At 41.9% G+C, this 26,695-nt stretch overlaps 1 protein-coding gene across 5 annotated transcripts in view; it reads right to left on the reverse strand.

Moving 5' to 3' along the window:
- The window catches only part of YTHDC2 (YTH N6-methyladenosine RNA binding protein C2), a 1,035,502-nt gene that overhangs the window by 414,404 nt on the left and 594,403 nt on the right, over positions 1-26,695 (reverse strand). For all 5 annotated transcript variants that reach the window (XM_078675531.1, XM_078675532.1, XM_078675530.1 and 2 more), the window contains 3 exons: positions 22,803-22,908; positions 12,361-12,480; positions 12,003-12,275 (listed from right to left, as the gene is read on the reverse strand). In XM_078675531.1, coding sequence (XP_078531657.1) covers positions 12,003-12,275; positions 12,361-12,480; positions 22,803-22,908 — 499 coding nt within the window. The remainder of the gene's footprint in view (positions 1-12,002; positions 12,276-12,360; positions 12,481-22,802; positions 22,909-26,695) is intronic.

The following is a 26,695-nucleotide window of genomic DNA, read 5'->3' on the forward strand; positions in this document are numbered from 1 at the left end:
CAGGAGATATTAACACAATTAGGTGACAGTGAATGCTATGAAACATTACACTATAACCCTATATGGAAACTGACGGATTACATTAACCAACACCTAAAAAAATGGCACGGAATGAGTTTACTGGATGATAATGAACTCACATATCTGAAAGTGGACCGTCCGACATACCCGTGCATTTATACAGTACCTAAAGTACACAAGAAGAGCACATTCCCCCCAGGTAGACCTATTATATCAGGCATAGAAGGTCCGACTGAGAGAATTTCGGAATATGTAGACATATTCCTTAAACCACTGGTAACAAATCTCCCATCATTTATAAGAGACACAAAACATATCCTGGGCATTATGGCAGACCTAGGCTGGGAAGAGAACATGCTTATGGTTACCCTCGATGTAATATCGCTCTATACCAGCATCAAAAGAGACATTGGTCTAAATGCAGTTAATAAAATGCTTAACAGAAGAACGGCTAGCTCATGGCTACACACGGAAATGATCATGGAAATGATAGAGATAATATTGGACAATAATGTCTTTATCTACAAAGATCAATGGTACAGACAAAAACAAGGAGTTGCCATGGGCTCCAGGTTCTCGCCTTCGTATGCCAATCTAGTAATGGGTTGGTTTGAGGAGACGAGAATCTCGGGTCATTCAGGCACAAAATGGAATGATTCAATTTTATTTTGGGGCAGATATATAGATGACTGTATCATGATTTGGACAGGCACAACTGACAAACTACGTAGTTTTCTCACATATCTGAACAACACTGATCTTAACATCAAATTTACCATGGAATATAGCAACATCAAAATACCTTTTCTTGACGTGGAGTTCTATATACACGATGACAAAATCAACAGCAGACTATATCGTAAACCTACAGCCTGCAACTCATTACTCCATGCATCAAGTGCACACCCCTCGCATCAGATTAGAGCTATACCATATGGGGAACTTAAAAGAACACACCGCAACTGTAGTAGGGATGAGGAATTTGTAACCAACAAAAAAGCAATTCTTAACAGATTTGTAAATCGTGGTTACAACAAAAAACTACTGAAGGTGGCAGAACAAAGAATAGACAAAGTCAAACGTAGTGATACACTGAAGGAGAAGCCTAAAGAAAAAAAGAAGGAAGACAAAATCAGAATAGTAACTGGTTTTAATAACTGGTCAGAAATCCTAAAGAAAAGCCTTAACAAAAACTGGCACCTTCTAAAAATGGACACATCACTTACAAAACATATATCCACAACACCGATCTTGACCTACAGGAAAGGAAGGACACTGAGAAACATATTAAGCCCTACATACCCTACAAAGAGAGCTAATGAAACATGGTTTAACAAACACACAACAGGGTTTTACAGCTGTAGTAACTGCAGTGCCTGTAAATGGGCTTGCAAAAAGAAAACTGAATTTGAAGGACCGGACAAAAAACAATATCATATCTATACCAACATAGTTCTGTCTGTCCAAATACATAATTTATGCTCTGGACTGCAAATGTGGGAAAAGATACATAGGCAGTACCATAAGAACACTGCGGGAAAGAATCAACGAGCATATAAGAGCTGTAAAACAAGGAGACATGAGATACCCAGTGGCTGCACATAGGTCAATTTGTCCCGCACAAACGGCAAACCGATCATTTGAATTCTTTGGAATAGAACACACACCTAGACACCCAAGGGGTGGCAACAGAGAATTAACATTGAGACGCAGAGAGGCCCAATGGATTATGAAAATGTGAAGTGTAGAACTGGGCCTAAACATTGACCATGAGCTACACTACTTCCTAGGGAGATAAGCACACATAACTCATAACACATGATAATTACTTACTTATAGGGGTAAGCGAATTACTTAACAACAGGATCCCCTATTTCTAATAAACGCAATGTAAAGTATTTATGATGCATTTTGACTTTTCTTCAATATTAACATAGGAAGTAAAACTACCAAGAATGTAAGTCAGATAAAACAAGTCTGACAGGTATTTTGATAATCAAATGTCAGTAACTTAAACATGTACTGATCCTTATTAGATGGAGAGACTATTAGACCACCGGTTGATCGTGTAACAGTTTTATCCACACTCTTGGATACAGAGTACCACTTTATGCTTGCTGATTACTGATTATTAATTCGATTAGTTCACCATTACTTTCAACTACTATTGAATCCACTATGTTACCCATTGGGCTAACACATGACCTTTCAATTTTTTATAATATCCCATTGTTTAAATTATCCTGATCAATAGTTTAATTCTTTTAAACTACGGTATATTTTTTACACCAAGCATATCTAAATGTACTAGTAACATACCGTGTTACAGCGAATATATCTACATTAGCGACATTTCCACAGATTGATCATACAATATGGCAGAGAATTTTATTTACACATAACCGTATGAATTAATCTTTCAGTGTAGGGATGCAGGACAAGAATAAAAGAGAACTCTAAGGTAACCCTTTAGTCTCAGATATTTGGGGCATTATTGTTCACTCTGGTACAGACTTTTACACCACTAACACTTACTTCAGTCGAGATTATAAAATATTCGGGTTAATTGTAGAACATTTTACTAATAAAAGTAGAATCTATGTTCATTTATTCTCCCTTGATAAAAAGAATACGTGATTTTCTGTTTAAAAACATCAACAGCATTAAGAAATAGTACCGGAGTAACTCTTCAAAATGGCCACCACATAAACTCAAAAATTATCCCATTTCAATTTGACGTCACATTCCACGAGGTGGTAACGAAAGCGGAATGGCCAATCACCTTCCATCACTCGCCCGGAAATGAATTTACAAAACTTGCAGCAAGCAGAGCTAGGCGTACTCGAACAAATATGCTTCGGATGAACGGGGGACAGATAAAGTGAGAACCGATAGCAGATCGTAGGCGAAAGGTAAGACGCTAGAGAGATTAACCTAGGCATCGGCTGGTTACTAGGAGTCTTTAATAGAACGTTTATCATAAGTTACAGATAGTACTTTAACAATATAGCGTTTTTAACGATATTAGTACACCATTACGAATCTCGTCATTTACTTTTCGTTTTACGGATTCTAAATGAACATCATTCTCGTTAATAATTTCACGTGATAGAGTTCATTAGCTAAATACAATCTGGTGGGGTTTCTCACAATAGAAACATTTTAGGGTTGAGCACTTTGCTCTAAGAGAGTACCCACCATGCGCTATCGTGTTTTTAATTTACGAACCTATATAGCTTCTAGCAGACTTTAATCAGTGCAACAATTAAAATATGGATTTTTACACCCTTACAGCCACTAATTCATTTTGGATACTAATAAGAAGACTCTTAAAAGATAATTGAAGTCCCTCGTGGAACCCCATATGCGGGTTGGAATTATCACCGCATGGAACGTAAGTGAAACTGTATATCCATGATTCACCCTAAACAGATAACTAACTAATATCCATATTTCCAACGACAATATCCGTTATACTTATTTACAGACATGAAAATACAGATCTGGATTTAGGTACCATTTATTTATTGCGACAATACTAACACTTTTTGTGCATGATTTCCATATAAATCACTCATAACCTACTTGAACGTCACCTCACACTCAAAAACAACTTAAAGATGAACTAATAAATATGCACGTAGTCTCTCCACCATAAATTAGGCTCATAGACCTTGCTGAATTCTTCAGAGGTATATTCTGTATTATTTTAAGTGAAATAATTTAAATGTAACACTTCAATTCTGTATCACCACCGCGTATTACAAGCACCTTTACAATGTTGTCAAACTCACGGTGAGGGGCATCTCTAACAGCCTTTTTTAGAGATGGGTGAAAGGTGTTGAAACTAAATAGAAATAAGAATCCTTTTATACATCTTACGATATATAGCATTTGGTTTTGTTTTGTTTTTTGCTCTGTACAGCCTTGAAAAAGTCGTGGGTTACATTCCCAATTACGACGAAACACGTGTTGGCTGTGTGAAGGCTGTGTGAAACATTATCCAGTCATCAAGAATAAAATTTGGATCTGATTTACAGAATAAGAAGACTTCTCTACTTTTCTAAAAGAACCTGTGGAATCACTGATATATACGAACTTTATTATAACTATACGTGTGCTAGGGAGTGTTGTGAATTGCAACCTCAAGACAACGTGCTATCTATGAGGTTATCTCAGGACTCACGTACTACCTCGATGCTGCTCAGCGCACGCGGATCTTCCGAGCCCATATGTAGAATACGGCTTTATTGTATGAATCTTGCTGTGAAGCTCTCCGATACCCTTGGGGCAGGCTAGCGCTGTATAAAACTCCTTAATAAATAAATAAATAAAATAAATAAAGTGACACACCAGTCTCAGCTTCTTGCAGTAGTAGAAAAACAGAATGATGTTGTGTTGGCAAGCTCACAGGCTTAACCGATGCCTGCTGCCTTGCCTGGTCCATCAGACCACCTAGACCGCATCTTAACAACCAAACAGAAGATACAAAGGGCCCTGTTGTCAAAAATATTTGGCAATAAATGTGAGTGTTCTCCACACTGGCCACTGAACACCTGCCAAATACGTTGGTGTAAAAGAAACATAATTGAATGAATCGAGCATGGGAGTGGATCAACTTCGTAAACAAGTGACTGACCTACAAGACCGAGTACAATACCTAGAATTCACAGCAGAATATGCAGAGGGCCGGCCATACACACATGAGCAGCATTCAATTATTCATCTAGATGAGGCTGAAGTCCAGGATACTACACTGTTTATAGAAGAATAGCTAAGTACACTTTTACCATGCAATGCATCACTAATGTTTTGCAACAGAACAGCATCAGTCCCGCCACCAGGGGCATCCCTCAGACCAATAACTGCGGGATTAGGTATCTAGAGAGACCGTGATATATTATTGCAGGAAGTCCCTGCTACTGGGTCCTTCAAGACTGGCAACAGTAATATCCCAGGATTCCCAGATTATACAGCTGGAGTCCAATCCCAACGATGAGTCGTCTAGGAGCTGAACATGAGACTCTGTGAACTTTAAATCAGAAATACGTTGTTCACAGCTAAACTCAAAAATATAAGGGAAGGAAAGACGTCTTCTTCAGGAGGTGTCAGAAGTCTGGAAGTGGCTGTAACATATGGCTGTAATTCAGGGTCCTTGACCGGACAGTCCTAGTCCACAAAAGAGGATCATGACTAAGAATCAGAAATCTAGAAGACCCATCACTTAAGTGGATGCTGCAGATAGTTCGGCAGCTGTTACAACAGTGGGGGCATTGAGAGAATTGAAGTACTGCCAAACGCAAGTGATTCCAGTAGTGGCATTTCGTGGAATGAAAAAGACACACACAACGAAAATACTGCTAAACATATGGGACAAAAGATCACCTTTATGACTTCTGAACACGTACTTTAATATCTAAGTTCAAGTAAATGCTAAGTGACACATATTAGGACACACCTGCACATTGGCTTATTTTAGAGAAGAACAAACATTTTGGGGACTGAGCATGCAGCATTAAGCACAAGTCCGACCCATTACTTCCTGCTTATTTTGTTCATTACTGTAATAACATGAAATGTAAGTGCCTGTGGTTAAAATAGGATACTACTGACTGCTATTTGGTGCCTGATAAGGAGCTGCTTGCCACGAGTGCGAGAGGTGGATATATAATTTGTAAGTACATAATACTTTACTGTCAATTTAATAACAATTCACTGTGTTGCCCACCAGGGAAGTTGAAACTAGGCTAGGTAATTTCCAAACTAGGTCCTAGGTGGGTGAACATTACTGAATTGCTTTTACAGTCATATCACAGAAAGGTGGTTAGTAAAATCTGTCTTGAAAGAAATCACAAGTAGCCCACTTCTGATAAGCTACATCTATCCTTATAATAGGGCATTGTTGGATTTGTCTGAGAAGGGCTGGTTTGAAAGTGGATTAGAAATTGAAGGACCAGCTGATATGTAATCAAGAAGTGGATAATGGTATATCTGTAATAAGCACACACTGAAAATAAACGGCTATGTGTAAATCTTATGGGTTCCTAATTTTGGAATGTTTCTAGCATAACATCTGCAAGCAAATTCTACAAAGTGTTGTTGTTTTTAAAGAGATAGGGAATACAGATTTTGTTTCTCGAAGAAACCCACTTAGTTAAACCTAAAACTGTGACATTATAAGCCGAAGGGAAAGTGGAAGGAACAACATCCTGAAACCTTGGAATACACCCTTTCCTCTCATGCAGATAATCTCCACACCCATTTTCACAAAATCTTGATGAGAACAGTGAACTATGCACTCTCATCGGAATGTTAATGTTAATGTTATGGGTGTCCTATATAGCGCTCGGCTACTCCGAAGAGTGTCCCGGCGCTTTCTAACTCACACCAGACTTACAGCGGGCAGGCTGAAAAAAGAGAAGAAACAAGCAGATCATTGTCCATAGAGCCACGTCTTCAGACCCTTTCTAAAGGCCAGCAAGTTCGAGGTACAGCGGAGTGACAGAGGGAGGGCGTTCCATAGCTGGGGAGCCAAGTGTCTAAAATAGTGACCCCCCCCCCCTTGCTTTCCTAACAGCAGGGACAATGGCAAGACCAAGAGATTCCGATCTTAGGGATCTAGTTGGCTTGTAGAAAGCAAGACATTTCTGAATATATTCAGCTCCCACAGCATGGAGTGCCTTATGCGCCAGCGTGAGAGTTTTAAAGACAATCCGCTTACGAATAGGGAGCCAGTGTAGGGAATGTAAAAGGTCCGAGGCTCTCGCGCGACGAGGTAGGCCAAAAACTGCCAGTGCCGCCGAGTTTTGGACCACCTGAAGTTTTTGTAATAGATAGTCCGGAAGACCCAAATATAAAACATTTGAGTAGTCCAGCCTAGAGCAAATAAGAGCCTGGACAGTAGTCTTCCTATGCGCAAGCGGGAGCAGGGGAAGGAACTTGCGTAACATTTTGAGGAGACCATAGCAAACATACGTGCAAGACTATTTCAGACTTTAGATTTCTTACCACAATCCCCTCCTGATATCTGTACAGTGAAGAAGACCCTTTACTCTTATTTCATCATGACAACTGCAATGAGGGGTTCTGTAAGACTAGGCTTCAGGAGGACAATAGGTGAGGTCATTGACCACTACTTTGCTGAAAATGAGGGCTCATGTGGGAGACAAAGGACAAAGTTGGAAGCCTGTAAAGTAGTGATAAAAGGAAATGCAAAAAGATGATCAAGGGGTTTAGAGTTATAGTTCTGAAAGAGGGAACAAAAGCTGAAGGTGAGGTTAGACAACTCCAAATCGATAATGTCCACAACCGAATGGGGGAACTATGTTTAGCGAGACCTAAAAGGTCATTTCAGAAATACTCGAAAGTATTCACTGTTTTGATGACAAAGCCAATAGAAACAAAAATACACTCTAAGAGAGACGAATCAGGAGTGTTGCCAGCCGCCTTGTAGCATGGGAACAGGCCCGACATGAACTGACAACCCTGAGAGAACACAACGGCAAGATAATTCATTCTCTGGTGGAGATGAATGGAATATTTAAAGATTATTATAAAACAGCATATGCTCAATCCTTGCTCTCTCCCCGCCTTCACTTGCTCAGATTGGAGAGAAGGTGAAGGCAGAATGGAGACATACTTCGCAATCTGATAACAGAGATAACAGAGATAATGGCTCTGTTGAACAAATTTGGTATCTGTAAAGTCTCTGGGTAAAATGGAAAAAGATTTGTTTGTTTCCACAGCATAAGATTACACCAGATATCCTAGTACGATCTGAGCCTTCCCTACTAATAAGGTCTGACAACATGTTCAAATATTTAGAGATCCACATTTATCAACCAGAAAAAGAGTTCACTGCAGGTGATATATATAAATCCCAGGGAGCAATCAGTCATATGGTGCATTAGGGAAAAATACTATTGTCTGTAGTAGGCTGAACATTTTAGCAACAATGATAACAATCCCCAATTTCTATACTTCTTTGATTTAACCCATTTTTTTAATACTTGGATTCACGGTTGAGGGGTCTGAAATGGAATGATGGGAGACACAGGGTAGCTATGGACATAGATACGTCTTCATATGATTCCAGATGTGCTCGGTGCTCCGGATTTTGGACTTTATACTTCGCCTCACAACTGCAATATGTGACCAAATGGACCCATTTGTTCACTAACTTTCGAAAACCCCCGCTGTCGTCTACTATCTAAACTGACTGAGATGGGCAGATACTTTAGGAGGCAATCTTTAAACTGAGAGGAGTAAAGAAAGTTTATCTCCCCCTAAAAGGTCTTAGCAGGATTTCAGGCAGCCTGCCAGTTACTGATGTTAATCTCTTAGGACAGTTACTGTGGTAAATATGCAAGGGGGCTTCCTTGGAGAAAAGTAGATTTATTCACGGCAAACTTCACCCGCGACAGATGGTCGCCAGTCAGCAGCAGCTGCAGAGTCAACTGACTCTACAACCGGCGAACCTGCCAGCCATCTACGTCATGCAAGTGCCAAGTACAAACACATACAAACTATAGCAACTCTTGAATATCAACAAGGATGGTGGTGTGTCTCAAGGTGGAGCTCACGAGGAAGCAGCGAGCATGCCACGAAACACAACAGGTCTGCACACACTGCCCCATGCAGTCAACTACAGTTACTATTTAAAAGCTGTTGGGAGAAATGAACTCCTCTGTGGAGCTCTGTACTTTTATGAAACAGTGCAGAAACTATCGAGTTCCAAGAGGTCACTTTCTGGCAACCAATATGCCAACTTGAACTGCAAGACTAAAATGGGACAATGGTGAGATCACTCCAGAGATGAACAAGAACCTATAGACCCTTTCGTCCTGGAAAGATGGCAGGAACATAACTTCACAACTGTAAAAACTACTTCAAATAGCCATAAATAAACTGCTCACGCAGTATGGGTGAGTTTGGTAGAAAACATCAGCTCTATTACCTGTTCCTTCTCAAGAGGAGTAAATTCTGTAAGAGTATTGTTCTCTGTATTAGGGGAAGCATGCCTACTTTCCTCTAAAGCAGGTTTAGAATTAGAGGAGAACCTGTTGAAAAAAGGTAGCCCATGAGTTGCAAAAAGAATGACTACTTTTCGGGTGTTATTATAACTATCTGAAAGAGTTCTTTCACTTCATTTTTGGCTTATTCAATTTCCTGGGTAAAGTATCAGGAATTTTCTTACTCTAACAGGATCTTGTTGTCTGCGATACACTGTTGGAATTTGTCTTTCTCTACCATATTATAGCTTTTCCTCCAATTCTGCTCCTGATTCCTGCACACTTGTTTCTGACTTTACAGATTATCCAAAAACCATGAAGTTAAGATTTTCTTTTTCAGTGATTAACTTGTTTATAGCGTGCCAGCGTAAGAGAAGTGGACTTTAGATAGTTAGAATAATCACATGCTACAGTTGAACTGGTCTGATCATAATGCAGTATTATTTGACATAAAGGTTGCTCATGATGGATGCTCAGCCAGAAGACCGCGCCTCTCATATTTATAGTGCCTAGCACCAAATTGAAGTTGTTTAATTTAATGAGCTCCTAACTGACTCACAGCCCGATTGGATTTAAGATTTAGATCAATCAACCTCCAATTATCTGTAAAAATGCCATCTAATGTATGGCCTGCACAATGAGTAGGACCATCCACCACTTGGGTGAGGCCATGACATGACAATATGTCAGTTGAAGCCTCTCTGTTTTTGTCCATCTGCGCCTCCAAGTAGAAATTATAATCCCCTGGAACTGCTAAATCTGAGGAATATAAACAGAGTTCCAGGAGGGTCGAAACCTCTGGCATAAACGTATTTCCAGGCCCGGGTGGGCGAAAGATTAAGGCCATTACATGACTGAGTTTTCGATAGTTCAATATTAGAAGATAGTGCTTCGCACACCACAGATATCAATTGAAAAATAGCCGACGTGGGTTCTCGATAGACTACAGCTAATTCACCACCTCTCTTATGAGTCCTATGTGGTCTGTGGACGGAATAGTCAGGGGGTACTGCTAAAAACAGATCTGGGCCAGAGGTGGGATCAGCCCATGTTTCCGGTATAAAAACAATATCAAGATTGTGGTGATCAAAAAAAGACCAAATTCTATTTTATGTTTCCCAAGTGACCTCGCATTTATGAGAGCACAAGTGCATTTTTCCTTTGTATGCAACAGATTCTTCACAAATCAATGAACAATATATACAACTCGAAAAATGAAATGAATAGTACGTTGATCTTTAATTATACTTCAAGTTGGGTATATAATTCTAAACCACGTTTTAGGGTACACTGGACAACGAGGGCTCTATGGGTGTTTTTAATGGGAAACAACCTCAGAGACCAGTCAATGGTATTTGCCACTAAACAAATCTGCCATAATGAAATGCTGGAGAACAAATGTTTTTTTTTTAAAACAGACTGGTCAAAAGCTCAAGAAAAATGTGTCTTCTGAATAGGAATGAGACCCTTAAGTTTCACAGGTTCTACAATGATTCAATAATCATTTTGTTAAAGGCAGTGGTTGATAGTCTGCATTTTAAATGGTGAAAGCAGCAATACCTACCTTTCCTTTTTTATCAACTATTTATTATTTAAATAATCAGCGTTCAACAATAATATAAGCTTTACATCTCAATACCAACAACTGAATCACATATCAAAGATCCTCAGATAAATGATTTTTTTCCTCTTCAAAACAGGTTTTGTTAATCAAGGGCCCATTCCAATTCAAATTTGATATTGCTCAGCAAGGTACACCAGATCTTACCAGCCGCAAGGTGCCCATCTATATATTGCCTATATTACAAATAATTAACCAGCTATAAATATCTACAACCTATAGTGGTAAAAACCCATAACCGATCAAGTGAACAGTTCTAGGAGGTTTATGGGGTGACCGTATGGGCAGTTTTCCATGGGTGCTGTGAGTCATCTGGCAGGTCGCAATGACATTGAGCGAATATACTATTCTCCTTAGAGAACTATACTCTAACTACCATTCCTATGAAGAGGGGGCAAGGGGTCCAGAAGAACATCTGAGTGTCTTTATAATTAATGTACTGTAAACTGTGGAGGGGGGTCATGAGAAGAAGTTGGGGCAAATAGATCTTGCTCCCCATCAGGTTCTTTAAAACATTCTACAATTGTGTACCACGCTTTGGAAGTGTCTATCTTTCCCAATCTCGTCTTTAAATCTCCTAACAGTAACTTTTCCTCACATTCAGCTCATCTCAGCACTTCACTTTTTCAGCTATGAATAGTTGGTCTTGCTGCTGTTTTCCGCCTCATAGTTACTGTCTTTTGGCCAGCGACAAGACCAAACCTATGAACTTATACATCACTTTTGTTCCATTAGGCCATACGAAGAGTCGGAGCATATTGAACTCAGGTACTGCAGAACACTGTCTATCTGTTGATTTAGTAACAATTATTTTCACCTCACCCCAGTAACAGCTAAACTTGGGAAAGTGCAGATCCTATGATACAAATCTGATCCTTTCCTCCCACTGCATAGGTTACATTTCACTTGAGCTCACAGATAGTTGTTGTTTATTTTATCTGGGATTACATAAGCCCTAAGATCGTGATAAAAATGACTATACATGCAACAGGCATTCCGATATATTTTGGGACATTTTCAAGTATGCATGTCTAATCCTCTTCACTAATTGTCTTATTTATATCTTCCACCAATTCCATTCTGAGCCTTTTGAGAGCAATGCATCGGAGTCTCACCTATTCACCTCTGATCATGCCTTTCCTAATGTTTACCTGTGAGCGTCCAGTCTCTGCACCAGTAGAGTTTGATTTTGTCCGGCACTCTCAACCCTTTTAACATGGTTCTTGAAACATTCCATGTTGGTTTAGCGTCCCTCACACAAAGAAGCCGGTTATGTAAAGTATCGTTTTAACCGGGTGGTTATTCGCACGTTTCATACAGAAGTCCTCACATAAAAGCAGGTACCATACCTGGAAAGCTCGGAGTAAAGCCATATGGTCGCTGAATGTCCCGGCTGTGAAGCGCTTCCTGCAGAGCATGGCCGCTCGTTTCTGGGACGCCTGTGTGGGCAGCACGAAGGGGTCTCGGTAGGCCAAGGTGCACGCGATGGTGAGGATAGGATCCAGGCACTTCAGCACCACAGCACAGAGCACCATTTTGCCGAGGTGAGGCTCCACGGGCAGGTCTGCCAGATGATATCCGAGCTCCGTCAGGTCCTCCCAGGTATCCATGGCGTCCACCGTCTGAAGGGGAAACGGGGTGAAGCTCCATAAGAAAGGGACGCCAGAGAACCGCACCCTCCCCTCCCACCCTAACTACGAGGCTTACCTTCAGCATCTGCACAGCATTCCGGACTATGAGAGCAGGAGGCGGCTCCGGGGCTTTCATGAGGAAATCCGCGATTGGGCAGTTAATTGGGGCGAGCAGTTTTGTGTGCAAGCACAGTTCCTAAAGATCGGAAACAAAACAAAGTGTTTAAGGCAGAAACGGCGTTTCCTTTCACTGAATTCGGAATTAATGATTTTAAGACGTTTGATCTGTTCATCGTTTTGAATGGAGGGAGGATGCTGGAAGTCTGATAAATTAAACACTGAATCCAAACAGGTAACACGAAAAAGATCACATACTTCTAATTAATGTCATTCGTGTTTAACACATTTCAATAGAGGAACGTTTGGTACAAATAAATAGTACTGACAGAAAAAAACGTAGCATTAGTCAACATTAAAAGAAAACGGTATCCCTCTAATCTAAAAAACAAATAGTTTCTTTATATCCAATGTAATCGTGTATTCAGGTTACTCTGCCTAAAAAATGTATTTATGAACTGGGGAAGAATTATGTGATACTGTGTCACTAATCTGTTTATCTCATAATACAATGAATAACCCCCTCACCCCACAACTGCAGTAGAAAGTCAAACGAGAATACCTTAACTATGGTGACAAACAGAATAACAAAAGGTGAGCACAGTATTACATGTTTACCCACCGCTATCAGGAACGCAAGGCACTCAGAAGAACAGTCTGACAACATCTGGCACGTCCTGATGCGGAAAAGCACATCCACTGACCACTGTCTTTAGGCATACATTTTAGTAAGAACAGGTCCCGCTATGTGACCAAACCTTCCAGTGGTAGGCCTCAAGGCACATGTGATGTGTTACATTGCCAATATGTTCATTATCTTCACAATCAACATCTGATTCGAATCTGATCTGTCCCCATAGTTGTGTTGTTACAAAGTTTGCTACATTCGACATGTGAATACAAAATCATACATCCAGTGGACGCATTAGTGTTTCTCATTATTTCCATCAAGATGGCTAAAAGGATCGTCAGGCAACTGCAAGTCCAAACCCCTCAATCGTGTGTCTCATTTCTTTTTCCAGAATTGGTTTTATATTCTGCCACCCCAGGCCTAGGATGAAGTAGGAGGGAAAACGTATTATTGTAGTTGTCCTCATCAGCCAGTCTCAGGCTCTCAGTAGGGTGGCAGGAAAGGAGTTGATGTACATAGCTTTAGCCCTATGTTAATAACCAACCATGACATCCACCACAATAGCTGAGCCTGCCCCAAACTACTCAGTGTTTCTCGTTCTATGGACAGTCAGTCTTTAAGAGCCCTCAGCGAAGCAGCATACTTTTAGAAGCCCACATTGGGACAACACTGCCTCCCTTCGGTCTGCAGGTGTCAATATCTTCTTACTGATGTGGACCTACATGAAATTCATGATCTTTCTTAGTAACTTCATTGGTTCTCTTCTTGGACCCCCCATGGAGAGAATATGGACCATGTTTTAAAGTTTATGTAGAATTACCAGCTTTTTGGCTTAACCATGACACATAACTACTCATGCACCTATAAATCTCTATCGCTAGGTTGCAAAATAGTCTTTAATGTCATGTAATGTAATATAGTCTCATAAAGCGCACTGTCACCCCACGGGTATCTTGGCACTGAGGTTACATTAGATCCCCTATCTGCACATATTACCATGAAGATGGCTGATCTGCATTACACCCTTGGGAAGAGCCACGTTTTAAGCTTCTTCCTGAAGTGTAAGAAAGGTTCTATTTGCCCAAGATTAGGCGGGAGTTTGTTCCATAAACGAACGGCTGCAGAGCTAAATGTGCTTCCTTCAAACCTGGTGGTTCTAAATCTGGGTGTGCTAACCAGATGGGCTGCAGAGGATTGGAGGCTACTTGTCGGGGCATACCAGACAAATGTTTTCTGCAGTGGTGCCTGCCCAAGTCCATGCAGGACCCTGAAGATGATGCAGAGTGATTTGAACTGTATCCTCTGTGGTATTGGGTGCCAGTGGAGCTTTTTAAGGGACAGAGAGGCAGAAGATCTGCGTGGTTTCTTTAGAACTAGCTTTGCTGCTATTGTCTGAATTCTTTGAAGTTTCATGATCAGGGAATTTGGGGCGCCCAATGTCAGAGCATTACAATAGTCCAGTCGACTCAGAATGATACTTCTCACCACAAGTGCCCTGGCTGTCATTGGTAGCATAGGGAGTATTTTCCGCAGTGCTCGAAGGGAAAAGCATGTTCTCACCATTTTGTTTACTTGGGTTTCCAAGCTCAACTTGTCATTAAAAACCACCCCAGATTGCGCACTGCCTCAGAGGGTGTAGGGGGCTTATCTGTAGGGATGGGCCAGAAGTTAGCCGGGAGCGGAACTTTCTTAGCCGTGCAGAACAGGATTTCTGTTATTTCTCCGTTGAAATGCAGGGAATTGTCCGTCAGCCATCTAGCAGTTTTTTGTATACATCCATGAAAACTGTTGAGTGGTATTGACTGATTTTCCTCTAGAGACAAAATGCATTGCGTATCATCATAATAATTGTTGGTTAGAGATATGAAGGATAAATCATTGTCATTATAATTCCTAAATATTTTAGGGTAGCCAACGCCAGTTACTTTCTTCTCTTCTAGTGGGAGGTGACCAATGCATCCTATTTTCCCATGTTAATTTAGAATCTACATACTCTGGACAATTTTTCAATTTCTTTGAGAGCTGTTACTTGGGGTCACCCACAGTTACAATAATATCACTAGCAAATAAGCTAACTTTATGCTCGTCTTTGCATATATTGATACCTGTTATTTGCGAGTTAGCTCCATTGTTAGCTTCCAGAGACAGCTAGCACAGCACAGCAGCGTTGAAATTGGACACCCCCTGCTTGATTCCTCTACTAGATGTTGAAGTAAAGGATATGAGAATTTGCCAATTAGAAAATAAACTATACCGGGGATAAATAATTAGACAGGCTCAATTTCGTCATATTGTCACCTAGCCCCATTTTCCTGACTATTTTACCAGGAAAATATGCCGATATGTGGTCAAACTCAATGTCTACACCCAGAGATTCTGCACTTTATAGATCAAGCAGACGATGCCGTTTTGCTTTTAATGAACCGCACGTGTGGATTCTTAAGGGCAGGGAGATCTGACTCCTGCTGAGAGGCAAAGTTTTTGCGCATATATTCACATCCACATTATTTATGGCTATTTGCATATAAAAGGAACAGTGTTCTGGATCTTTAGTCAGCTTAGAGCAATCGAAATCCCTGATTCATACAGATTGTCAGATGCCACACGAGTAAAGAGTTGAACAATGTATCCATATTTCCCCAGAAAGTAAAGGCAAAACTGTTGGAACCAAGTACTTTCCCTGTTTTGATAGCCCTGGTCGCCTTCAGTATTTGATCCTTAGTAACAGGGCCCTACAGTACCTCCTTCAATTGAGGAGGGAGTTCTGGGAATTGAGGCTGATGAATGTATAAATGGTGTTGCTCCTCGGACCAACGTTTCAATGTACATAGGGGTTTGTAGAAAGCCGTACATAGAACAGTCTTCTGATCTTCGAAGGTGATAACCTTGCTTTTCTCGTCCTTTCGGCTTCATAGGTACGCTTTATTCATTCTGGCCCTTAGTTTTGCTGCAAGTACCTTGTCTGTCTTCTGAATCTTGTCAGAGTAGACCTGCTTCAGCCCTAGCAACATTTTCTTAGCTAAGTTCGCCTGAAAGAGTATTAGTTGGGCCATTCCTAACTGTAATTTCTTTTAGGTCGATATGCATTTGATTTTTTTCTCTAGTTTGGCTAGTCCCCTCTGTAACTCTTACTGTCATTATTCACAACACTTTTATTTCAGCAGTCATGATCATAATCCTTCACCGAATGACAGGCTTCATCACGCCCCAGAGCCTGTCAGCTTGTAACAAGATAGCAACTTAGGACCTTCTGAAGTTTGCTTCTGAAAACATATTGAGTGGGAAGTTTTCTGTACCTTAATCTCCTTTGCTGTTGATTCGCCAGGTGCGTTTGTTTCTCGGATAGAACATATTTCAGAATAGCACTCTTTTGGCAAGGACACAATCTTTTATTGAGGGCATTGAGTTCCTTACTAGTGAAAGTGGTTGTACACCTTTTGTCTCCACATGCCCTGTTCTCTATCATACCATTGCTGTCAGCTCGATCTCAAATTATACTCCAAACACACTCGGACAACATATAGTAATTCCTTCTGTTTCCTTCAAGAGCTACCCGAGAGCAACCCCTGGATACACACCCAACCCCAACATAAAGAAATAACATTTCTCTGTCTTGAAACTAAATCTAAAAAAATAAAGTAAACAATTGAAATAATACCTGCCTGCAACCCCCAACGGAGTCTCTTCCACCAGAAGTTTCAGTGTCTGCAATAACGTTGGTGGCTCCAAGCTTTCCACGTCCCTTTCAGTGGCTTGCCACCACTGCTACCTAGCCCATTTATTAGGTGACTTGAAACTAATTCTTCGCCCACATTTTATCATTTTCCCAGTCTTAAGCAGTGTCAGAATCGTATGCCCTTTCTCCAGGAGACATTATGCGCCTTCCTCGGCAATGTACTTCCTATGTTTGAATTTTCACCCTCAGAATCCCTCTTTATAGATTCTGCTTATTTAACCTCTCCTACCGCATTTGCAAGGATTGTTGTTACCACAATTGGATATCAGACTTTAAGACATCTGATGTCTTCGTTTGTGGTTCCGGAATTTTCATTTACATAATCTCCTTACCTTCCTAAGGTGAGCTACTCATTAAGTGTCAGTTGTCCTTCAGTTCAAATACTGGGCCACCAAAACCAAATCTGTTCCTGAGTCAGGAAATTAGTGATCAATTTCTTATTCTTTCCTTTAATCACATCAGCCAAATGCCAAGCCACGAATAAGTAACACATTTGGTATTTGAAATTCAACATTTTTCTGTGCCCAGAATACTTTTGGGAGTTTCTCCTGAATTTCTCCTCTGTCCAACACAGCAGAGTATCTCCATTCTAACCTTAATGTCGGCATACCCTCATAGGACAGATCCTAGCAATGCAACAATATAATTGTCCAGATTGTCTTTCTCCCCTTTCTCTTTTACCTTACAGATGCAAAGGTTGATAGAGAATTCTAGATCTATAATCCTTCCCTTAGAATAGATAGCCAAGCTATACCTCCCCAGAGGTGGGTCTGCGAACAATTTCACACCTAAACGTTCCTCAAGACCGAACGGGCAAAGTGCCCATCTCGACGGACCTGACTGTAAAGGCAGTAGTGTTTTGTGAACATGGGCAGAGAGGCCCACATTGCTACCTGGCAGATGTCTAGGACTGGGACTCAGCATGCTAACGGAGAGGCCGCAGACTTCACTCTCGTAGAATGAGCATGCAAGCCATCAGGGAGTTGCTTCTTGGCCAATGCGTAGCAGAATTTAATGCACAGCACGATCCATCGGGAGAGGATCCGCTTCTGCAAGGCCTTTTCCTCTTCGCTCCAACACACCCCACAAAGAGTTAGTCGTCCAAGTTCAATAGGGGTTTGGAAAAGGAATGGCTGGTAAGGCAACTGCAGAAAGGCTGAGATAGCAGAAAGATAACGCTTTAAGGTGCCCGGAGCAGAGCTCTGCTGGGCAAGTGAAAGGATAAAGAGAAGGACCTGAGAGAAAGGAGCAGAAATAGGGTCAACCTGTTTCACTGCACACCATACTACAAACATGCCACAAGTAGGCATATATCATTTTGGCAGAGAGATGCCTGGCTGCCAAGATAACATTGCAGATTTCGGCCGAAGGTCGAAAGTGGGCAACTGTCACATCTCAATCTCCACACAAGAAGGCGTAGCATTGACAGGTTTGGGTGGATAACCATCTCTTGCTGCTGTTACAGAAGATCCTCCCAAAGAGGTAGCTTGATCAGAGGACCAACAGCCATGCTCAACAACTCAGGATGCAAACTCTCCGAGCCCAGTCCAGAGCCACAAGAATTTGTTCGGCCTATTTGTTCTGATCTTCTTGAGAGCTCTGTGTAGGAGTGGTATGGGTGGAAAGGCATACAGGAGGCCTGAGCTCAAGAAACGAAAGTGTCTCCAAGTGACAGCCACCTTGGAATCTCCAGGGTGCAGAACTGCTGCCATTGCATTGTCTCTGTGGTGCCGAACAGATCTAATCAAGGCCCTCCCCGCTGCAGAAAGAGAGCTTACACCACCTCCAGATGGAGAAGCCATTTGTGATCCACTAGGCATCTTCGGCTGAGTTTGTCCACCCTGGCCTTCAGAGAGCCCTCCATGTGTTGAACCACCAGGGATATGCCCTGCTGTTACACAGGGCCTCCTGACAAAGGGTCCACGACCCCACCCTGCCTTGCTTGTTGCAGTACCACATGTAGGTGGTGTTGTCCGTGAACACTTGTACTAGTATTCCCTTGATGGAGGGTAGAAAGGCTTTAAATGCCAGCTGGATCACTCAGAGGTTCAAAAGGTTGATGTGGAGTTAAAATTCCATTGGAGACCAGAGACCTCTAATCTCCACCTCACCCCATGAGTCCCAGCAGCCTCAGTATCAGTCTCACCGAAGTCCCAGACAGAGGCTAAAACATCGGTATCATAGCCTGGACTCGCCGTTCAGGAGGATAAGCCTGAAACTGCACAGTATCCAGAGCAGTTCCGATGAAAGGAAGTATCTGAGAGGAAATGATGTGACTTCAGCAAGATGATAGTAAACCCCAATGAAAGCAAGAGGGCCGGCATAGTCTGGAGGTGGGAGACCTTCAACAGCCAGTAATCAAGATATGGGAAAACTGGCACCCCTGATCACCACAGAAGAGCTGCAACCACCGCCATCAGCTTGGTGAACACCCAAGGGGCACTGGTAAGGCCAAAAAGGAGCACAACAAACTGGAGGTGCTCATGGCCCAACAATAATTGCAGGTAACACCTGTAGGCAGGCAGGATGGGAATGTAGAAGTATGCATCCTGCAAGTCCAATGCTATCATCTAGTCTCTGAGTCAAGGACAGACAGGACTTGAGCAAGCATGAGCATTTTTAACTCCTTCTTGAAAAAGAAATTAAAAGGGCGCATGTGTAGGATACAACGAAGTCACCTGTCCTTCTTGGGCACCAGAAAGTAGCAGGAATAGAAACCACAACCTACTTCTGGTGTTAGCAACCTGTCTATGGCTCTCTCGACCAAGAGAGGCGTAATTTCCTGGCGGCTCAAGGTAAGATTGTCCACAGTCAGCTTGTCGCAAGCAGGCGGCATGGGTGGCGGGTTAGTCATGAAGGGGAAGGAGTAGCCCCTTCAGACAATCTCAAGAAACCGTTGGTCAGATGTTAGAGATCTCCAGTGGGGCAGGTGATGGTGTATCCTGCCTCCCACTGGGTGTCAATGATGGTAAGAGGCCAAAATATAAGGGTTTGGAGGCTGTGACTACCGGGAGCAGGGGGTGGTGGACATGCCCGACCTCTGGCTGTCTGATCCATGAGCTCTGTGGGTACCATATCCTCCGCCACGGAGAAGCTGGGTTGGGCTGAGAAGCTTGAGCACTGTGGTAGCTGGGAGGGTATAGTCGTGCCTGGAAGCCCCCTCCATGGCCAGAAAATTTGGGTTGGCAAGGGGCCATGGAAAGGCCCAAGGATCTGACTGTAGCACTGCTATTTTTGAAGCACTCTAGCGCTGAGTCTGCTTTGTCTACAAAGAGACAGGAGCCATCAAAGGGCATGTCCATAAGCAAGGGTTGGACATTCCCTAAAAAGCCAGTTGTTCTCAGCAAGGAATGGCGCCGTAAGGTCACAACCGAGGAAAACACTCTGCTCAGTGAGTCAGTGGCTTCTACTCCACATCTGAACTTCGCTTCATATCTCCCATCAGCAACAGCTTGGGAAAGTATGGTCCGGGCCTCCTCCGAAACCATGGGTAGCACCTATGCAACCGAATCCCAAAGAGCATGGGAGTAAAAGCCCAAAAGGCATGCAGAGTTCATGGACTGCAATGCCAGGCTGATGGAAGAAAACATCTTCTTGCCTAAGGTGTCAAGCCTCTTGGATTCCCGATCTGGTGAGGCGAAAGGAAATGCACCAGGATTTACACGGGAAGTGAAGGCTAGGACATCAAGCTCTCCGGGTTAGGGTGTTGGTGAGGAAATTGGGGTCCTCTGGGCTGGGCGGTGGCAGAAGGCAGTCGTGCTGTTGACAGAAGCCCCTGTGCTGGGGTTGGACCAAGTCCATAGCAAGACATCTGTAAGGGTTTCATTAAATGGGAGAAGTTGTTCTGAGGGGGGGCACTCCTTGTTAAAGCAACTCTGTCCAGATGTTCGTCTTGACTGCCACTGAGGGTAAGCTAAGTTCTTTACCTCGGCAGCCCTTCTCACCAATATCAACAGCCTGCAATGCCTGCCAAAGCGAAGCTCCAGCAACGACAGTCCTTGACAATGGACAAGATCTTCGCACTTCAGCGACAACCATCCACAACATTGTCCCTGCTCCTGGAAGCCTACTCCACCGTGAACTGGACTCTTTGACTTGGACTTTAGAAGGTAACTTTTTCAGCTGGACTAACCTGGTCCCTGTATCTGGCCCACATTCCATCGTGGGTGGCCTGAACTTGTGACTTTAGCCCAGTCTCGCAAGATCAGATAACCACAAGCGGCACTTTGTGGTTTTAGGCACTATACTTACCTTAAATCTTTGAAATTGCATATGTCTTGTTCTACTGATTGGAGTTTACTTGTTTTGGTGCCAAATAAATGACTACATTTTACTCTATTTTTCTAAATTGGTGTGGGATTTTTCTTGTGTTGTGTTTTTACTTTATTACTGTTTAGGTACTGCATAAATACTTTACACTTGGCCTCTAAGTTAAGCTTGACTGCTTTTGTTTCAAGTTTTATCAGAGGGTTAAGCATGGGTTTATTTAGTGACTTTTTGTTTTTCACCCCGACAAGGACTACGGCCGTTTCTCACACCATGAAATAAATATTGTATAGCAAACTTCATAACAAAGTCTGTATCATTTTCAATGTTTATAAAGTGCTAGGTTGCTCCCATAGCACGTTTAACAAGATCCACAAAACCTTGATGAGCTGTGTAAAGCAGGAACTAGTAGAGGGTGGCACGTCACCGCCAATTATGCAGTAAATCTAGGCTGCAACAAGGGAGCATGTCTAGATACTTTGACCCACCTGAGACACTGTTGTCAAAGCCCTGATTTACATCTTTAACAGACAGATACAATGTCAGGTAGTGCTAAGTAAATTTCATATAACACCAATTCTACCTAAAGGAACAAAACAATTCAGATTTTCATTGATAAAGGAGATGATTTAATGCACTGGTCTGTAAGCATTCTGAATCCTGCTGATCAGACTCAGCAAAATCACTCAAAATGTGACAGCTGGGATGAAACTAATTTCTCTCCAGCTCGTTTTAAAAGGACCATACTGCTGTACAGAAATTGTCAGCTCACTTGTACCACACATACATTAGATAGAAGTCCCTTTAACAAAAACAAAGTGCCAGGGAACACAGCATGCGGCCTGCCAGGTGCCAAGTCACACCCACTTTTACCAATGTGGCCTGCACATACGTGAAGGGCAGTGTTCATTTTACAGCTGAACAAGAGCGATAAAGTTGGTACGTACCCTTCAAACATTAGAAAAAACTTGGGCTTCCAAAAACACGGTAGGTGGATATATTTACAATGATTTATATTTGTTAAACATCCTCCAACGTCTTCTGAAGGGTTTATGCTGTGAACTTGGACAAACTATCAGTGGAGATCCAATTATACCTATGAAATCTCGAGCCACCATTGTTAAGTAGTAGCTCAGCCAGATTGGAAACTCGGTTGTCACATATTGTAAATTTACCCTCTTTTTTACTTCTTAAATGGCTAGTGACTGTCTTAGAGAAAGCTGATTATTAATTTTGTTATCCCAAGTAAGGTATCAACTTGGTGTTTTTCAAAGAAACAATATGGGCCCAATTCACAAAGGGACTCACGACTCCTAAAAATACGAGTGTGGAGCCTCCGCACTTGGGGTGGAATCTCGGCACTCAGGGTGGAATCTCTGCACTCGGCGTGGAATCTCCGCTCTCGGGGCGGCATCTCCGCACTCGGGGCGGAATCTCCGCACTCGGGGCGGAATCTCCGCACTCGGGGTGGAATCTCCGCACTCGGGGTGGAATCTCTGCACTCGGGGTGGCATCTCTGCACTCGGGCAGAATCTCCGCACTGTAGTGCTGAGATTCTGCCCAGAGAGTGGAGACTCCGCACTCGTAAATTTAAGAGTCAAAAGTGCCTTTGTGAATAAGGCCCTTTATCTACTTATGAAAACATTTCACTTTCTCAGTTGTGTGGCTCACAGAAACTATTAAATAAAATGCAAAAAGGACAGGTAACGGTGAAATTACACTGAAATACACATAAGATGAATACATATGAAATAAAATGTCTTCCAACCTGCAGTGGCATTCTCAGAAGTTCAGGAGTTTGGAATTCAAGCATATTTTGAAACCTCAGTCGGCTAAACAAACGGAAACAGATTCCAGGTCTACAACGCCCTGCCCTGAAAGTAAAGAAAGTAACTTTCATTAGTTCACAATTCTTACGGAAGAGAGGGAAGGGGTCTGTGGGTCACCCATGCTCTAGAATAGCTAAACGGTAGGGGCTCTGTCAAGTTTCAAGTTTATTTGTATTAATGATACGAAACTCGGTAGAGGTCCACATAACTCTTCAGCCAAAATCCATACTTTCAAAATTAACATTAACAGAGGAACACAAATAAAATTGGATACTTGAAGAACATGAAAGCCAACGCAGCATAAGACCCCAGTAAATGCCATAAATTTAATAGATTTAAAAAAGTACTTAGAAGAGTGAAAAAATCACAAAATATTTCATTGGGAAGTACAGTGACTGCAGTGTAACTGGGCACAGAATCTAAACAACAACAAGTAAATAAATAGATCTCAGCCATTTTCAGCAACAAAGTGAAAGCGCCAAGCAAACAAGAAGCACAAAGTTCAAGATTTGGAAACCATTTCGACATAGAATTCAATCAACCAGAGTACCCTTAATACAACTTTAAAAAGTTAAAAACTATATAGCAAAACATTTCATTAGGAGGTGCGTAAAGTGACTGCAGTGGGTTTGAGGCAGAAAGAATAGGCAGCTGTAAACAAATGGGTCTCAGCCATTTTCGGCGACATAATAAAAGTGCAGGGCAGACAAAAAGAGCATGGTTTAGATCTTAGAGACTATTTTGACATAAATTAAATTCGGCCAGAATATCAATACATTTAGCCAAGAGGGGATTAAGCTAAAAGAATCCAAAAGCGTCTCAACCCACGAGGCACATTCCAAACAACATACGCTGTGCTTTATTTGCTAAAAAGGAGGCTATTATATTCGAAAACCCCATTTTTTAGGCGTGCATCCCTGTCCAGACGAAAGTTTAAGGACCATGTAGCTTGTTTAAAACTGGCTTTTAATTGCTGCGTTGTTAAAGCAAGGACCAGATTGGGAACTAGCTGAACCATATCAACAGCATAAGTAAAATGTCAACAGATTAATAACTTATCCTTACAGTCAACAACAATTTCTTTCTTTATACAGGACCTCAGTGAGTCATCATCATTCTTCACTAGACAGGGAACCCAACGTATCACCCCCGCCAGGCCCTGGACAAAATCACGTCTCAAGCCATTTCTAACCTTAAAGCTGCCCCAGGGATTGCTGAGTTAACAGAAGTTAGGTTTCTGAGGACCTGTCCTTCCATTGTATCTAATAAACCTCGTTTAGATACCTCAATCAGTTCCAAACCATAAATCAGAGTGGCAGGGATTTTTGCAAGATAAACCTCTAACAGATGCGCAAAATGTCTTCTCCCGGTTGCCCTATAAAAAGCGCCCAAGCCTTTATCTTGAGATTGGGGTTTGCTCATGTTATTTTCAATATGGGTTATTTTCAATATGGGCTTTTTCCACTAAGGTACCCACACATTATCTTAACCAAGAAAGTATAAGATTTCACAATTTCTAGTTTGTGTGCACCCAGGTACCATGTAAAATGTCCATATTTTCGTTTCTTCCTACCATGAAAACAGATAATTTTACTTTTAGTCGTGTCATCTTTAACTAATGGGCATCTGCAAAATGTTGCAGTGCCACCGATGACTGTTTAAGCCTTTTGGGGCAAAGCCGAAGATTATTATGTTGTCGGCATATAATGAAATGAAAATTATATTTATATAGCGCATAAACTACCCTGAGGCCTCGCAGCGCAGGAAAACAATTGACTTACCCCCATTTATCAGTGTTGATACCCTCGCTCATAGACAAGTGGCTGTGAAGATCCGAAATATATAGGGAAAAAAGGAGCGGTGCTAAAAGGCACTCTTGTTTTAGCCCATTTAAAGTGTGAATTGCCTGAGAGAGGCACCTATCACCGCCCAGGAGAACTCTGCACCAGATGGAGGAATGGAGGGAAATGATTACATCTAAAAGGGTCCCAGGCATACCCAATCTTGAAAGCTTTCTCTACAGCAGAGGGCAATCTACTTTATCAAATGCTGAGGACAAGCCTATAAAAGCTGCATACGTCATTTCTCTCACTAAAATATACTTCTCATTAATCACTTGAAGGGCAGTTATATAATCAATAGTTCCATGGTTGCCTCTAAACCCAGTTTGCTCCATGGATATAATTTTATTTTCTTACGTCCACTCGTTATTCTGGGGCAATAATCATTTAGAGAAAACGTTTCCCACCGTGTCCAGCAACGCGATCAGACGATAATTTTCTGGTCAATTTCTCTCTCCGTTCTTGAATAATGGTACTATAATACTTCCTGTCCACGAGAGAGGATTTTTTGTTTTCTTTTTATAACAGCTTTTAAAGACCAGGAATACAATTTTACTCCAAAGGGATACATATTAGTTAAATACAGAGATTGGAATTTCGCCTGGTCCCACCACAGCCGAGGTACACATTCCTCCAATTGCTAACTCAATCTCTTTTTCAGAAGAACGGAGGGGGGGGCTGGGGTGGGGGGCATACACATATGTATGCCCTTTTACAGTAGGTCCATCTACCTCTCCCCCATTTGTGGCAAATAGATCCGTAATGAAGTAGATCCAGCTCGACTTCTCAATGGCCGAGGGGAAGGATCTCACTTTTAATCCACATCCCTCAGCAACAAGCGTCCAAAAGGACCTAGTCTGACTGCAGCATCCCTTAGATTGATCCAAAGACTATCCCACGCCTCTCTTTTCAAAGGGGCCTTCAATCGACTTCTTCTCCTTTTTAATAGCAACACCCTGGTATTCCTCTCAGGGACGTAAACCATATATTGGATTGTTTCCTCACTAGGGCGTTTATTTTCCTATTCAACAAAAGAAGAGACAGAGGAATCACCTTTAACTTGCCCTTTGTTTTTTTTTCGACTAACGCCTTTTACTAGCTGCTTCATGAACATACTAAAACATTATACATTGTCTCCCATCCAGGCATCAAGGTTTTCAAGGATAGCTTATAGTTTGCTTTTCAAACCCATGATTATCCTATGATCCCACTGGGTGCTCCCTGTTTTTCATTTTTTATGAAACTTGGACTGGGACCATTCTAAGTTCCATGAACTAATAGGCGCCATGTTTAGACACAGCGAAAAAGTCAACAAGCTATGGTCATTGATGAGGGTATCTGTGACCTTTAAATCCCCAAACAGGGAAAACGAGGTGCAACTTACCACCACGTAATCCGAATTACTACTCCCCTTGGGTATTTATGATTGTGTGATGGTGGAGAGTCCGAGGGTAGTCTCCCATTAGCTATAATGAAATCATTAATTTTCTGTTGCGCTCTCTCTATTGTGTTTGGACTCCAAACCCAGTGATTACAATTTACAATATCCTTATTTTTATAACACAATTTTATTGATTTAATTTGATGTTGTTACACCACACATTTACACAGTAGACCGTACAAAACAGCAGATGCCCGACTGACTGAGCCAGAGATATAATATTTCAAAGTTAATAAAAGGAAATATAAGAACAGACCTTCCTCCAATTTCCGACCTACAGTTAGCACTGTAATCGTCAACAGTTGGTTCCCTCTCCCTTGGGACTCCAGATCAACCTTGTTCGTGTAAGTCTGAATTTCGTTATCCAGGGAGTGATGGGGATTTTCAACCCTTTGGATGGCGATGCCCCTACAACTTACAATATTCTTAATGCGAGAACAAACCCCTTGGTCTTGCATTAAGAATGTCGTCAGTCTGAATTATTATTCTTTTTTTGTTATTTTTACTCCAAAATGTACTGTCAAATGATTACCAACTTGCAACTTTCAAG

This window comes from Lissotriton helveticus, chromosome 2_1 (assembly GCF_964261635.1).
Source record: "Lissotriton helveticus chromosome 2_1, aLisHel1.1, whole genome shotgun sequence".
Lineage (NCBI taxonomy): Eukaryota > Metazoa > Chordata > Amphibia > Caudata > Salamandridae > Lissotriton > Lissotriton helveticus.